The 15,522-nt window shown below is 46.5% G+C and overlaps 2 protein-coding genes and 2 long non-coding RNA genes across 4 annotated transcripts in view; 3 read left to right on the forward strand and 1 right to left on the reverse strand.

Moving 5' to 3' along the window:
* Positions 1-5,280, reverse strand: part of ITGA7 (integrin subunit alpha 7) — a 96,902-nt gene extending 91,622 nt beyond the window's left edge. The window contains exon 1 of the mRNA XM_083598592.1: positions 5,174-5,280. The gene's annotated coding sequence lies outside the window, so the exon portion shown is untranslated. The remainder of the gene's footprint in view (positions 1-5,173) is intronic.
* Positions 1-15,522, forward strand: part of LOC310755762 — a 1,619,227-nt gene that overhangs the window by 417,143 nt on the left and 1,186,562 nt on the right. The window lies entirely within an intron of this gene.
* Positions 1-15,522, forward strand: part of LOC310755775 — a 332,521-nt gene that overhangs the window by 80,827 nt on the left and 236,172 nt on the right. The window lies entirely within an intron of this gene.
* RDH5 (retinol dehydrogenase 5) lies at positions 5,201-13,732 on the forward strand (the record flags this gene model as incomplete). Its single annotated transcript, XM_083598960.1, has 4 exons — positions 5,201-5,516; positions 6,672-6,930; positions 10,967-11,130; positions 13,383-13,732. 4 exons carry the CDS (start codon positions 5,201-5,203, stop codon positions 13,604-13,606), a joined length of 963 nt encoding a protein of 320 aa, XP_083455086.1. The 3' UTR covers positions 13,607-13,732.

A 15,522-nucleotide genomic window follows, 5' to 3' on the forward strand; every position in this document is an offset into this window, starting at 1 on the left:
GGTCTTGACACCTGAATAAACTTACTGTCTGCTTCAGCGCAAGTAGCAGCTGTTCTCTTCTTGAGGGAGCTGAAGTCACGCATGCAAGACGGGAGTGGAGTTAGGAATTCAGGCTCCCAAGCTCCAACTCTGGAAGAGAAGAGCCACTTACGGAATGTCTTAAAAGCTTGCTCTTTGAAATCTTGAGTTCTGTGTTGGCTTCAGCCACTGTGGCTGTGCCAATGCACAGGTGCCCATCTCCTCTGCATCTGGTGGGCTCTCACCACTGGGTTTTAGAAGTGGTATACACACGGCATTAGCTGCATTCCACATCTATGCTGCTGTTTGTTCTGAAATAATTGTGGTTTGATGCATCTACCACCAAAATAGCTTTGATCCCAATTGAGGGAGAGAAAGATCAGCCTAGCTGCATTTTAAGCCAGTAACATGTACAAAGCCTCTCTGCCTTTAAGTGGACCCGAGATCTTTCACCCTGAGCCCGATTTGTACAATTTTCTTCCTTCCCTGGGGCTGTCTTCACACTTGCCTTGGAACGAAGAGCCACTGGCATCCAAGTTCCGCATCCTTTCTCTTTGAAATGGTGTCGGATCACAACCCAAGGTTTATGCAGAAGACCTGGGTGGGTGTAGATGGGGCACCATAAAGTGATTGCAGAGGGTCTCTTGAGAGGGGGTTAGAATGCTTTTTGTAAATATTTGGCCTGGTCTACACATGCAGTAGAAAGAGGTGGCAGAACTCTGTGGCAATAGAGTGATATGTACAGCCCACGGGTGTGAGAGAGCATTTGTGATGACCTTTCATGTCCTAACAATACCCAAAGTGCCAAAGGATTTTCTATCCCTGCACTAAAATTTAATTATACTGTAGTATCTATTAAAGAACAGTAGCCTAGCCAGTTCTGCATCTCTAGACATGACCCTCTGCTTTGTGAAAAGAGTGTGACCTCTGCTCTGTACCAGGTGAAGTAAAGGTATAAGGTAAAGGACCCCTGGATGGTTAAGTCCAGTCAAAGCTAATAAGCCTGCAAGGTAAATCATACATGAGACTTAACACCTCAGACTGATCGGTGTTTAAGTGTGATCTCTGTGCTAGAAGTACTGCAGGAGTGAATGTGCTTATATTTAAATTACATGAAAAATAAAGACCAATAAGCATTACTATCATTTGCTACAACTGCTAGCACAAAGGGAAGAAATCTTAACTCACCATCCCTTATTTGGCCTGTCTGAGTGAATAGCAGACAGATGCTTATGAATTGTTTTTGAGCACACAAGTCCTCCCCTGACCTTTATGTGCTAGATGAAAATATGAAGCTGCATCATATGGTATGTAATGCAGGCCTCATGGTCCTTGACCCTGAACAGGACCAGGCCACTTACAAAACCGGGTTATGAAAGCTCCCCTGATCCTTGCATTCTGGAGCAAGGGGGAAATCCTCTAGTACCCAGCCACTGGAGTCTCAAATGTATGGACTGAGCTTCGGCGCGAGAAGTCAGACATCGAATTCCCCTAGAATTGAACTGGCATTAATAAGGTACCTGTGTCTCATCCGTGTCCGGTAGCAGATGTCAAATAGGTACCGTGTTTGTTGCTGGATTAGTTCACATTTGGACTCGAGACTGAACATAGTGCCTGCTGACAGAGATTTCCCAAGGGATACGGCACACTTGCATTTTTGGCTGTTGATTTTGTTTCACGATCCCAAACAAAGTCTGACAGCTAGGATGCCCTGCTTTGCTTCCCCATCTACTGCCTGGGGGTTGGGGGGAGCAAATGACAAGCTACTTTTGCAAACTCACAGCCTTGCACTCTTCATGAATTAGTCCAGAGTAGCTTTCTTTCAGCAACTTAAAAAGCAGAGACATCATCTTGCCAACAAAGGTCCATATAGCTAAAGCTATGGTTTTCCCAGTAGTGATGTATGGAAGTGAGAGCTGGACCATAAAAAAGGCTGATCGCCGAAGAATTTATGCTTTTGAATTATGGTGTTGGAGGAGACTCTTGAGAGTCCCATGGACTGCAAGAAGATCCAACCTATCCATTCTGAAGGAAATCAGCCCTGAGTGCTCACTGGAAGGACAGATCGTGAAGCTGAGACTCCAATACTTTGGCCACCTCATGAGAAGAGAAGACTCCCTGGAAAAGACCCTGATGTTGGGAAAGATGGAGGGCACAAGGAGAAGGGGACAACAGAGGACGAGATGGTTGGATAGTGTTCTCGAAGTTACCAGCATGAGTTTGACCAAACTGCGGGAGGCAGTGGAAGACAGGAGTGCCTGGTGTGCTCTGGTCCATGGGGTCACGAAGAGTTGGACACAACTAAACAACAACAACAAGCTTTCTTTGCTGACAAGTTTCCCAGCACAGCTTAGAACTCCCTCTTTACCCACAAGTATGCATGTAAAGAATGGCAGGGTCCTGTGCTTCTGCTGTTGCTTTTACCACATGACATGTAAAGTATGAGGCCAAATGTGCACACACATTTTGTGGTTTAGTAATTGCTGGAAAGAATAGTTTGGGTGATTTTTATTTTAAGCATTATAAACCAGTTGCTGGTGATGGTGTGGCAGTTGGTGAAATCCACAGAGGAATTCATTTTATATCCATCATGAGTTAACCACAAAGGTGGGTCCAGCAAGCCTCACACAGTTGGGTTTTTGAAGCAACTTCAGAGCGCCTGGTGGTGAGCTTGGCTGACATGGAAACACACAGAAACTCCTCAGAACATCCCTGTGAGGTAGATAAGGGTTGGGGAGTGTTACTAGCCCAAAGACACCCAGTGAATTTCATAGGTGAAAAGGTATTCGCACCTGGGACACTCGAGTCCTAGCTGGTGACTCTAATCCAGGCATAGGCAAACTCGGCCCTCCAGATGTTTTGAGATTACAATTCCCATCATCCCTGACCACCGGTCCTGTTAGCTAGGGATGATGGGAGTTGTAGTCCCAAAACATCTGGAGGGCCGAGTTTGCCTATGCCTGCTCTAATTGCTATGTCATGTTAATATTACCTAAGCAGGGATATTATTGGACTTCCAGCAGCTCTAGCCAGGGATGGCTGGACTTGTAGTCTAGCAACAACTGTATAGACCCCTGGCTTAAAGTATATTAATATTCTATTGCAACGAGTCTGTATTAATTGGCCCATTTTAAAACTTAGAGGTTTTTGCTCTGTGCCTCAAATATATCTGCATAAAAGAGTACAACCCTACTTTATGCCTATGTTTGTCCAAAGAACTAAGACACGAAGCTGGAAATCTGCTGCTGCTGTTGTTATCCCATCTAATCTCAGTCACACCCAGGCCTGTGGCCTAGTTTAGGGCAGGTCGCCATGGCAATCGCTAGAGCAGGAAGGATGTGGAGGAATGTGTGGCGTAAAATGTGTGTATGAGCCCCTGCTTAGAGCTGTGGGAGCAACCAGGGCTGATAACCTGGTACTGTTTTATTGCTCTTGGCCTGCACTGCCAAATTCTCCCGCTAGATGCAATAGCTCTGGAGAGAGTTTGCTTGCATCTACCTCAGAGAGTCAAGTGGTCATATATAGACAAGGACAAGGCTGACTCCACTGAGGGCACTGCAAGTTGCAGGCTTTGATCTGGAAGATTCCCAATCCTTGGCTCCCCTGAGACTTCTAGCTTCTCCATCTCTGTGTTGAGCAGAGTTCGTCCAGATGCTATAACTTATCATGTCCACAGGAAACCTAAGACTACATGCACAACGGGTGCAACTGAATGTCGCACGAATACAATCAATCCATCAGCATAAGCATTTCTGCTTGCCACACAGAATGGTCTTCCCTCCACCCTCCAGACCAGTTCAGAGCTAAACCACGTGGGAAACTGCTGTCAAATATAAATAACAAGCTTAAAGCTAGTTAATGCATGGAGGGGTGAAGATCACAGAGTTGTATTCCTAGACCTGGTTAGGTCACATTCCCTCACCTCCGTTTAGGAGGAAGTGTTATTAGATCTCCCCTTCTCCCACATCATGTTCCCAAGCCAGCACAGATGCCTCAGTCCCAGTTATTTGGTTTTGTTTTTTTTTTAAAATACCAGCCACATTATGGTGAAAAATGTAGCATTACTTTTAGTTTGGTTAAAATATGTTGAGGATTAATTAAAGCATTTGTTTGTTTCTGAATTGCCCCTCATCATCTCTTCCTATTACCTCAAAATATATAAAGGACAATCTATTTTACCTATTTCTTACTGGCCCTTCACCATAAGGTCCAAGGATGGGTTATGTAACAACATTATAGGTAAAGGGACCCCTGACCGTTAAGTCCAGTCACGGACGACTCTGGAGTTGCGAAGCTCATCTTGCTTTAATGGCCAAGGAGCTGGCATTTGTCCACAGACAGCTTCCGGGTCATGTGGCCAGCATGACTAAGCCGCTTCTGGCGAACCAGAGCAGTGCATGGAAATGCCGTTTACCTTCCTGCCAGAGCGGTACCTATTTATCTACTTGCACTTTGATGTGCTTTCGAACTGCTAGATTGGCAGGAGCTGGGACCGAGCTACGGGAGCTCACCCTGTTGCGGGGATTCAAACCGCCGACCTTCTGATTGGCAAGCCCTAGGCTCTGTGGTTTAGACCACAGCGCCACCTGCGTCCCTAACATTATATACCAGTATAAAAACAGATAAACAGTGACATTTTTAAAAAAGCAAGTTAAACCATTACAAAGTGACATAAATTCAGCCAAAGAGGTGGACCTCACAAAACAAAATACCTTAGCTGCCAAAGGCCAGGTTTGAGAATCTCCCAAGAGTGATTAACATGACTGATTAGATAACAGCAGAGTAGAACAATATCAATAGTCAGCTTCATTCTGGATTCAGAAGCCTACTGATTCTCAGGGATTGGGAATCTCCTGCCCTCCAGTACAGCCAATGATCTAGGACAGGGTTTCCCAAACATGGGCCTCCAGCTGTTGGACTACAACTCCCATCATCCAGTGGTCAGGGATGATGGGAACTGTAGTCCAATAAAAAACCACACAACTGGAAACCCTGGTGTAGGGTAATAGGAGATGTAGTCCAGGAACACACTAGGTTTCCCACTAGAGCCTGGCCTATGTGATTGGGACAGATGGATCTTCCTTGTGGACCTTAAAACAAAAAGCAGAATTCAGCACTTACTTGTGCTCAGCCCACCTTGCCCATTTTCCCTTACCCTGCAGGTCTTCGTCGAGACTCTACTATGTTGTGTTGCTATGCGCTGCTCTTCAGTATCCTCTGGATTGTGGTCTGGTTCTTGCGCGACCGGCAGACATTGAGCTCCTACAAGGACAAGCATGTCTTCATCACAGGCTGCGACACGGGTTTCGGGAACATGCTGGCCAAGCGCCTGGACAAGAAGGGCTTTCAGGTGCTGGCAGGTTGCCTAACCCAGAAGGGGGCTGATAACCTGCAGCGGTCCAGCTCACCAAACCTGCGCACCATCCTGCTGGACGTCACCAACTCCGAGAGCATCTCTAAAGCCGTGCAGTGGGTGAAAGGTGAAGTGGGAGAAAAAGGTGAGTCTCTCGCCCCGGTAGAGATCCGGGGGGTGGGGGGCAGTGGGGTGAGTCAGGTCTGAGCGTGTGTTGTGCTTCTACAGAAAACAAGGAGAAAAGTCAAAGTTCTGGACGCTGAAGTCAACTTTCTAAAACTGCAGCTTTCAACCAATGCAGTTCTAGCTGGGACAAGAAAAGCTCTTGAAAAGAGCAGGGATTTGACTGCATTACTCAAAAATCACAGGGCTGCTTACCTGGCTGTACACCAATGTGCTTAAGGATTAAGACAGCAGCACAACTGCTAGTATAATGGCTGCTTTGCTGCTGTTGCTGAACTTAAGCTGCTGCCTTATGCCTGACCATTGATCCAGATAGCCCAATACTGTCAACACTGGCTGGCAGCGGCTTTTCATTGTTTCAGACAGGAGTATTTCCCCAGTCTCCTAGAGACTGAAACTAGGTCATCTGCATGCACGACATGTGCTCATTAATGCTCAAGTTGCAGCTTATTATTACTAGCTTTAATTTACAATGTGGTGTACTCATTATATTGCAATCCCAACATAGGTCACAATTATACCCATTTTACAGGTAGGGAAGTGAGATAGAATCATGTATACAGTCGTACCTTGGAAGTCAAACGGAATCCGTACCAAAAATCTGTTCGACTTCCAAAACATTTGAAAACCAAAGCACAGCTTCTGAGCCGTGAAAGCCTCATCGGACATTCGGCTTCCAAAAATTGTTCGGAAACCAGAAGAGTCACTTCCAGGTTTCGATCATTTGGGAGCCGATTTGTTCGGGAGCCAAGGCATTCGAGATCCAAGGTACGACTGTACTCTTAAACCCAGATCTCTAAGCTTCGGCTACAAGATGTTGGTAACAACTCAGCATTTTATCCCCCATAATAAACCTTTGCATACAAAACATCTCAGGCTTAATCTTTGGTATCACCCATTAAAAAGGGGTAGTAAGACTGAATTTCCACCTGAAATTTTGGGAGAGACGCTGGCAAGCATGGTACACCGTACTAGGTCATTTGAGACAACAGTCTGACTCATTATAAGGCAACTTCGCATAGCATCTTTTTTCCCCCACAGCGAAAAACACAGGATGCTATAAAGCCAAGGTGTGATCTGTCTCTTTCCCCCCTCCCCAATAATTCTCCCTCTCCAGGGCTCTTTGGCCTGGTGAACAACGCAGGTGTGGCCAACCCCATTGGCCCCACAGAATGGATGAGCGTGGAGGATTACCGCAAGGTCATGTCTGTCAACACCTTTGGGGTCATTGAAGTATCTCTGGCCTTCCTACCTTTGCTCAAAAGGGCACGTGGCCGAGTGGTCAACACCTCCAGCGTCTTGGGTCGCCTCTCAGCCAATGGTGGTGGCTACTGTGTTTCCAAATACACTGTTGAGGCCTTCTCCGACAGCCTCAGGTAGGAGAACAGGTAGGGCTTTGCTTGTGCTCACCCCATAGCCACTGTCAAGTTTCCCACATCCAGTTTCCCACATCCGATTCTCATGGTCCTTTGCTCCCTTATATTCTCTTCCATCCCTTTTCCTCCTGTTTATCTCATTTTCTCACATTCTCTCTCTCTCTCTCTTTTATATTTATATCTCACTTTTCCTCCAGGGAACTCAAGCTCATGTACAGTGGTACCTTGGGTTAAGTACTTAATTCGTTCCGGAGGTCCGTACTTAACCTGAAGCACCACTTTAGCTAATGGGGCCTGCTGCTGCTGCTGCGCCGCCGGAGCATGCTTTCTGTTCTCATCCTGAAGCAAAGTTCTTAACCTGAAGCACTATTTCTGGGTTAGTGGAGTCTGTAACCTGAAGTGTATGTAACCTGAAGAGTATGTAACCCGAGGTACCACTGTAAATGATTCTCCTGTGTTCCCATTTTATCCTTGCCACAACACTGCGAGGTTGGTTAGGCTGAAAGACCAAGGTTACCCAATGACCTTCAGGGCTGAGGGAGGGGAATTTGAATCTTGGCTTCCCAGGTCCCCTTGCCTGACACCCTAACAACTGTGTGACACTGATTCTACATTGCCCTCCACAGTAAGCCTACTTTATTCCAGTAGACATCCTCTCGCAGGGCTGGCCCACTCATGAGGCAACGTGAGGCAATCGCTTCAGGTGGCAGAGCCGAGTCCAGGGAGCATGCGGCTAATCTGTACTGCTGCTTGCCACCTTCTCCATGCCCTTGCCTCCCACCACCACAGCACAGTGGTGGGGGGTGGTGAGGTTGGGGGTGCAGCAGCACAGGTATGGTAGGGGAGGAAATGGCAGAGGAGAGGGGGCCTGGATCTGAGCAGAGGGAGTGGCCATAGGGATTGCTGCCTCAATCAACAACATGTCCTGGGCTAGCCCGGCCCTCTCTTCTTTAATCAGGGGTGGACTTTGGTCTTTCAGATTTCAGCAGTGCCCTGTGCCTGGCCAAAAAAATTGGCACCCCCACCCTCTTGCCTTCTGTTCTGCTCAATTCTGTGGCACCCCATACACCTGGAAGTTCGCAGACATAGCCGGAATACTGCAATTGACTTTCCGATCAGAAGGTTGGAGGTTCAATACGCTTGACGGGGTGAGCTCCCGTTGCTCTGTCCCAGCTCCTGCCAACCTAGCAGATCGAAAGCACACCAGTGCAAGCAAATAAATAGGTACCACTCCGGCAGGAAGGTAAACAGCGTTTCCATGCGCTCTGGCTTCCGTCACTGTGTCCCATTGTGCCAGAGGCGGTTTAGTCATGCTGGCCACATGACCTGGAGAGCTGTCTGTGGACAAATGCCAGCTCCCTTGGCCTGAAAGCAAGATAAGCGCTGCAAGCCCATAATTGCCTTTGACTGGACTTAACCATCCAGGGGTCCTTTACCTTTACCTTTTTACTGCAGTTGGAAGCAGTGTTCAGGTGGAAATAGGCAAAGAAAGAAAAACGTTCCGGAAAATCCGGATGTATGGCAACCCATGTTGGCAGTGTCAAAACAAAAACCTTATGGGATAATGCACACAGTGACTTGCAATCTCGATCGCACACAGTCTGTAGTCTGCTGGCAGTAGGAGTACAATACAATGTCTTTAAGTTAACATCTTACATTAAAAACTTCACAGTACCAAATTATCGAAGGCTTTTCACCATAGCCAGACTGAACGTCTTTCCTTCTGCAATGCTGGATGGCAGGTTGAGAGGAGTTCCCTACCAGGACAGACTTTGCTTGTGTGCTCAAGACATTGATTCCATAAACATATTTTGCTGCACTGTGCAAAATATGAGCAAGCCAGGGCTGAACTGATATTACCCTTGCTGGTACCTTTCCCGGGAAAATCAGAGGCTCACTATGTCAGGTTCCTATTGGAAGACCGGACAAACGCTAGAACGTTAGCAGTGGCAAAGTTTTTATCGGTGGTTGCAGGAACCAATGATCCCTATCTTTTGAACAAAATGCTTGTTTAACCTGGAGGTAGGCTGTATGAATTGTGCATTGCTTTGTAACGATTTGTTGGGTCTCTGGACCGTAATAAAGATTGATTGATTGATTGACAAAAACCTTTTTTAAAAAATTTTAAAAAACCACCTCAACAACTTTTGACAATTCCTTCAGCCTCAGGCTCCTTTTCTAGCTACATTTTGCCAGCAGCCGGACTGCCAGAAGGGAGAAACACCTTAGATCAACTGCTCCTCCTGCTGGTGGGAAAGGAGTGATATTTGCCTTTGGAAGCATAATGCCCAGTTCTTATGTGCTGTAGCTCATTCGGAGCCCTGGCTTTAGCATCACACCTGAACACGGTCAGTGTCCCACATCTAGAAAGGATGGGTTGTAGCCAAATAAGTGTTACTCAGAGTAGACCCCTTGAAATTAATGGGCTTGAATTAGTTGTTTTCAACAGGTCTACTATGAGCGTGACTCATGTTGGGTGCAACCCCATGGATTTCACACTTCTGCAATTGGGAAATGCATCAGTCCATTTGCTGCCTGTCCTCAGCATAAATTCCAGACCTCCACACTTCGAAACTAGATGCTGAGACAAAGCCCAATCTCAAACTATGCCTTTTCAGATCTCGCTCTACACACTCTGCAGCTTTAAGCTAGGGGAAGCCAATTCAGTCTCTTCCCATCCTGCAGTTCAGCGAATCTCAGCATGGCACTCCCATCCAAACAGGCAGAAGCGATCTTCTGTTCTGGTTGCTGATTAATTAGTGTATCAATTGTCTGCATCACCACCCTGGGCTAACTAGAACCTAACAGGAGAGCAGGAGTGAAATAACATAACAGCTGTCCATCGTTCTGTCTGGACACTGAGGTCCAGCTCCAAGGGCCTTCTGGCGGTTCCCTCACTGCGAGAGGCCAAGTTACAGGGAACCAGGCAGAGGGCCTTCTCGGTAGTGGCGCCCGCCCTGTGGAACAACCTCCCACCAGATGTCAAAGAGAAAAATAACTACCAAACTTTTAGAAGACATCTAAAGGCAGCCCTGGTTAGGGAAGCTTTTAATGTTTAATAGGTTATTGTATTTAAGTGTTTTGTTGGAAGCCGCCCAGAGTGGCTGGGGGGACCAAGCCAGATGGGTGGGGTATAAATAATAAATTATTATTATTATTATTATTATTATTAAGCTGGTAAGACCTACAGCATTATACAAACATTAAATCAGATTTTTTTAAAAAGCAGATCTTTAGATATGGAAGTGTGCAAGAGACTTCTTCATCGCCTTTTCCATCTTGTGTTCCCATGCCACAGCTGCTACAATTGCTAGGAAGGAGCAGGTTCACTGATAATGGCCTTTTCCCATGTTTTCATCCAGGTTCTAGCAGTGCTAGATTTTAAGCTGCGACGTAAAGTAAGATAGGAAAAAGGAATTGTTTTGATGACAAAAGTCAAGTGTGGCATCACAAAGGGGCAAATTTCCCACAACAGGAAGCTGCTTGGGTGTTGAGCTTCCCTCTTTGTGCTGGCTGCACATTGGAGTTGCCAAGTTTTTTTTTTGCTGGCAGCAATCCTGTACTTTTAGCCACTGCACAATAATAGGTTCAGCAGTTGCATTTCCCCCATAATGGAAATAAAATGAAAATAAAGCTTATTTTATGCAAAAAGTAAAGGTAGAAGCCCAGCCAGTAAAAAAAGGTGGAAGACATATGTACACACACACATGTTCACGATCACTTGATATAGGCTGTGTTTACCTTTACAGTTGCAATCAAATTTATTCAACCCCTCTCCATTGCAAATTAGGTTTATTGTCAGAATTTACAGACTTTCAGCTGTTTGCAATGAGCAAATCAAACAAAAAGCAATGGAAATAGCTCTACACAAAGGATGCTTCAAGCGGTTTCCCCAAATTCAGCTGAAATTGCAACATACTGGCATCTCCAGTCTCGCTATTATTCAACCCCTTCACGGCAAGCTCATGGAGTGTGTTCCTAATCCTTGCAATGGTGAGTATGGAATATGAAACTCCTCTTTTTTTCTCTTTTTTAGGAGGGATATGTACCATTTTGGGGTAAAGGTCTCTATTGTGGAGCCGGGCTTCTTCAAGACGGCTGTGACCAACCTTGAATCAATAGAAGCCTCCTTAAGGCAACTCTGGGACCGACTGAGCCCCGAGACTCGGCAGAGCTATGGTGAAGACTTCTTTCCAAACTGTGAGTACCAGTGCAGCCACTGACTGCTGGAGGGAAAGCCAGTGGTGTAGCGTGGGTTGTCAGCACCCGGGGCAAGGCAAGTAAATTGCGCCCCCTAACCCGTGGATTTGCGCCCCCTAACCCGTGGATTTGCCCTAACCCCAGATGTTGCGCCCGGTGCGGCCCGCCCCCCCTGCACCCCCCACGCTACGCCACTGGGGAAAGCAAGGTTAGATCTTGTTTCTGAAATACAGGGCCGTTAGCTGTACAAAAGAACAGAACAGGCACAGAGCAGCAAGAACTTAATTCAAGCCCTAGCACAAGAATGACTAACCTAAGTTTCCAGACCCAAAATGATCAAGGGTCTGGAAACTAAGCCTTATGAGGAACGCTTGAAGGAGCTGGGTACGCTTAGCCTGGAAAAGAGGAGACAGAGGGGAGATATAATAGCCATCTTCAAATGCCTTAAGAGCTGTCACATGGAAGAGGGAGAATGCTTGGAGGTTTTTAAGCAGACGCTGGATGGCCATCTGTCATGGATGGTTTAGCTGAGATTCTTGCATTGCAGAGGGTTGTACTAGATGACCCTTGGGTCCCTTCCAATTCTAAGATTCTATGATTCTAACCTGTGGCCCTCCTGATGCTGCTGAACTACACCTCCCATAGACCCAGACTATCAGCCATGCCAGCCAGGAATAATGGAGGATGTAGTCCAACAACACATGGAAGGCCAATATTCCTATCCATACTATTTCTCCCCTACACCCCATTAAAGGTAAAGGTAAAGGGACCCCTGACCATTAGGTCCAGTCGTGGCCGACTATGGGGTTGCGGCGCTCATCTCGCTTTATTGGCCGAGGGAGCGGGCGTACAGCTTCCGGGTCATGTGGCCAGCATGACTAAGCCACTTCTGGCAAACCAGAGCAGCACATGGAAACGCCGTTTACCTTCCCGCTGGAGCAGTACCTATTTATCTACTTGCACTTCGTGCTTTCCAACTGCTAGGTTGGCAGGAGCTGGGACCGAGCAATGGGAGCTCACCCCGTCACGGGGATTCGAACCGCCGACCTTCTGATTGGCAAGTCCTAGGCTCTGTGGTTTAACCCACAGCGCCACCCACGTCCCTATACACCCCATTACTTGCAGCAAATTCCAACCCTGTTTCAGCTTCTTCTTTTTAACCATCACTTTTATCTTTCATCCGTCAGCTCCTAAGCAGCACAATCCTGCAATGGTTTCTCCATGGTTCAAGTATGTGCTTTAGTTCCTTGGTAGAGGCTCCCAACACGAGCTAGCACTGGATCCCTTAACCCACACTACAACTTGCTAGGACTGCTGGTGCTTGCAGAGTTCCCTCCCTCCAGCCTTCCTTTGGTGGTAATGTCTTGGCATGCACAACTCCTCATTTGAGGTGGGTGGGAAGGAAGAGACATACCCTGTAAGCTCAAGCTAATCTTTCACCTTCTAAGACTGGAGCTGGGCAGCTCAGCTCAGGCATGAAGACATCTGCCAGTTTCATAATGGGGCTTATAAAAGGATCAAATCCTTGGTGTACACTTATTTAGAGGCATGGGATTAGGGGAAAATCAACTGCTACAGAAGAGAGGTGACTGCATTTTTTATTTCCTCACTACGTTCATATAACACCTCCCCCCACCCACCCACAACTAAGGAGCTGAAGGTTCTTCCATCTCCATGTTATCCTCACAACAACCCCATGAAGTAGGTTAGGCCAAGAGACAGAGACTGGTCACCCAGTGAGCTTCCTGGCAGAGTGTGGTTTCGAACTCTGGTCTCCCAGGTCACAGTCCAACACTTTTAACCGTTACACCACACTGTGCCCAATTTTAAGTTCAGATAAGAAGAGGTCATGTCCCCTGGGCAAAACCAACACGCGGTGCAATCTGAGATACGTGTTTCGTAATGCATGCAGAGCCAGTTACTAGTTCCTCTGAGTTTAACAATGTTCCGAAAGCCATCAAAGTACTCTGGAGCCATAGTGTTACAAACACTCCAAAAAAAGGATTGTGCAGATGTGACTTCCAACATAGATGCAAATTTTAAAAAATGCCAAGCATGTGCATAAAAATTCTGATTTCGATCTGAAGTACTAGGTCCAAGACCAGGAAAACCAGGAACCAGGTGTGAGGAGGAGGAAGAGGGTAGATAGTAATTAGGATGGATGCACTGGGCAGGCAAAGGTAGGCAGGCAGTTTGTAAAATGGTCCCTCTTTTTGTTTTTGATGACTGCAATTATACTTGCCTCTCTACAGACCTGAAAGTCCAGAAGTTCATCATGAACATCATCTGCGACCCAGACCTCAGCAAAGTGACCAACTGCATGGAGCATGCCCTTCAGGCCAAATACCCCCGCACCCGCTATAGCGCTGGCTGGGATGCCAAGTTTGTGTGGCTGCCAGTCTCTTATCTACCTGCCTTCATGGTGGACATTGTTTTGGCTACCATCCTACCCAAGCCAGCCCATCGGGCCCGCTAGACTCCCCGAACCTCACACCTCGCCTCTCTCCAGGACCAAGCCTGTGGACCAGCTGTCAATCAGACAGACCACATTCCTTCACAAGAACTATGAAGAAATAAAAGTGTCATTGTCAGTAGGAAAAAAGCCCAGCCTGCTTGCTCCTCTTCCGCAGATCAGAGGGTGTTATGGAAACTTTCAACAGTACTCCAAAAAAGCATGATTGTTATAGATCACGGTGTTTCTAAGCCAGGCACCAACCATATAGAAGGGAACAATAATCCAAACTGTGAGCACGATTAGGGAGAAACCACACTTGCAGCTTTCATTGTGAGGTGGTCAACCAGTGCAGAATTAGAAGCAGAGGATATTGCAGCAGCTGAACTGTCTAGGGAAGTGGTTTTTTAAAGGTTTCTAAAGCAACATTTTGCAAGAGATGCTCCCGACAGTTTGGCATTGAATCCTCGAAGGTTGAGGATCAAGAACATGCTATACAGGGCAGTTGCTAAGGATGGTGGGCTTTTACATCAGTCCACAAAATTCATGGCACTTTCACGAGTCAACACATTACAGGGCAATAGTTGCAGAGTACAGAAGCTGATTCAGAGAAGCTCAAACTCTTCTTTCTCTTCCAACCCACCCACCCCAAACTTCCAAAGGACCTCAGGAATTAACCAGACTATATAGCTTGAAAGTTAGCTGTTTCAGCCACGTGAGACACCAGGTGGCAACCAGGGCTGTTTAAAATGCATGCGGGTAGTTGAAATTGCCCACAAGAAATGCAGCCTTTGATACAGAAAAGGCTCCTCACCTCATCTTAAGATGGCCAGGATCTACTTGGAAAGGGGATAGATAAATTTAGTTGGCTAACATGCATAAAAAGATGACTGTACCCCAGTTGAATATGAGCAACTGAGAGGGGCTGGTCCTGTGCAGAGGCAGAGCGTATCACCACTGGGTTAAATGCAAGCTTGCTATTGACATATGCAGAATTAGGGAGTTGGTATTTTCAGCCAAGCTGAAACCCTTCATCTCTCCACTGCAGCAGTAGAGTATGGGTCTTTCCCCCAAAGGTGCGAAGACATCCCAGTTGCAAGGTTCTGAGCAAGCAGGACCAGTGAAGCACAGAATGAGGGGAAAGCAACAAGACCTGTACTGTACTCTTTCTTTTGTCTTATTTGGGGCCTCAATCAATGGCACAGTTAACCCCAAAGCGTAGGTTTTTAGATGGACATCACTACTGAAGCATGCATGCACTCATTCATAATTTTGGAGAGGCAGGATACCCAAAGACATAAAAAGCATAAATAATCCTACCATAAACGCATAACTGTGCTTTGCGTAAGAAGGCATGGTTATTCATCACATGAGAATACTGAAATAGCTGGTGGCTACGGGGTTATTAATTTTTGCAAAGAAGAAGAGCTCATGTGTTCTCCAGAACAGCCATAGTTCCTTTTCCTATGACCTCAACCCAGGGAGATTTCAGCTACACAGAAGTTCCTCCTAGCAGGCTGCAAATTACTTATCCATCACACCAGACAGAACTCAGCCCAAGTTCTGTCTGCTTTTGTAGGCTACGTTAAAGGTCAGTATGGCAATATATTGACACAGTTGAGATAATACAAGGGTAAGGAAACTGCAGCTGCAGTGCGAATTAGAAAAATCCCTGCCACATCCTCAAAAGGTTCTGGACAGAACAAAAGTGATCCACTGTCAAGAACTAAAGGCCAGTTAAAAACTAGGAGCAGGTAAGGGTATGATAGAAGTCTAAGGTTATAGAGTGATTTGGCTTCCAGAGAAATCAAAGAGGCATCAGGAAGATTTAAATATGTAATTACAAATGCAAGGAAATTTCTTTTTGAAGCTTGCCATCTATCCACAATGCAGACAAATGCAAAATCAGGATGGAGATAGCACATAAATAAGCCAGAACA

Source organism: Podarcis filfolensis (genome assembly GCF_964270895.1).
Source record: "Podarcis filfolensis genome assembly, chromosome: 2".
NCBI classification, from domain to species: Eukaryota; Metazoa; Chordata; class Lepidosauria; order Squamata; family Lacertidae; genus Podarcis; species Podarcis filfolensis.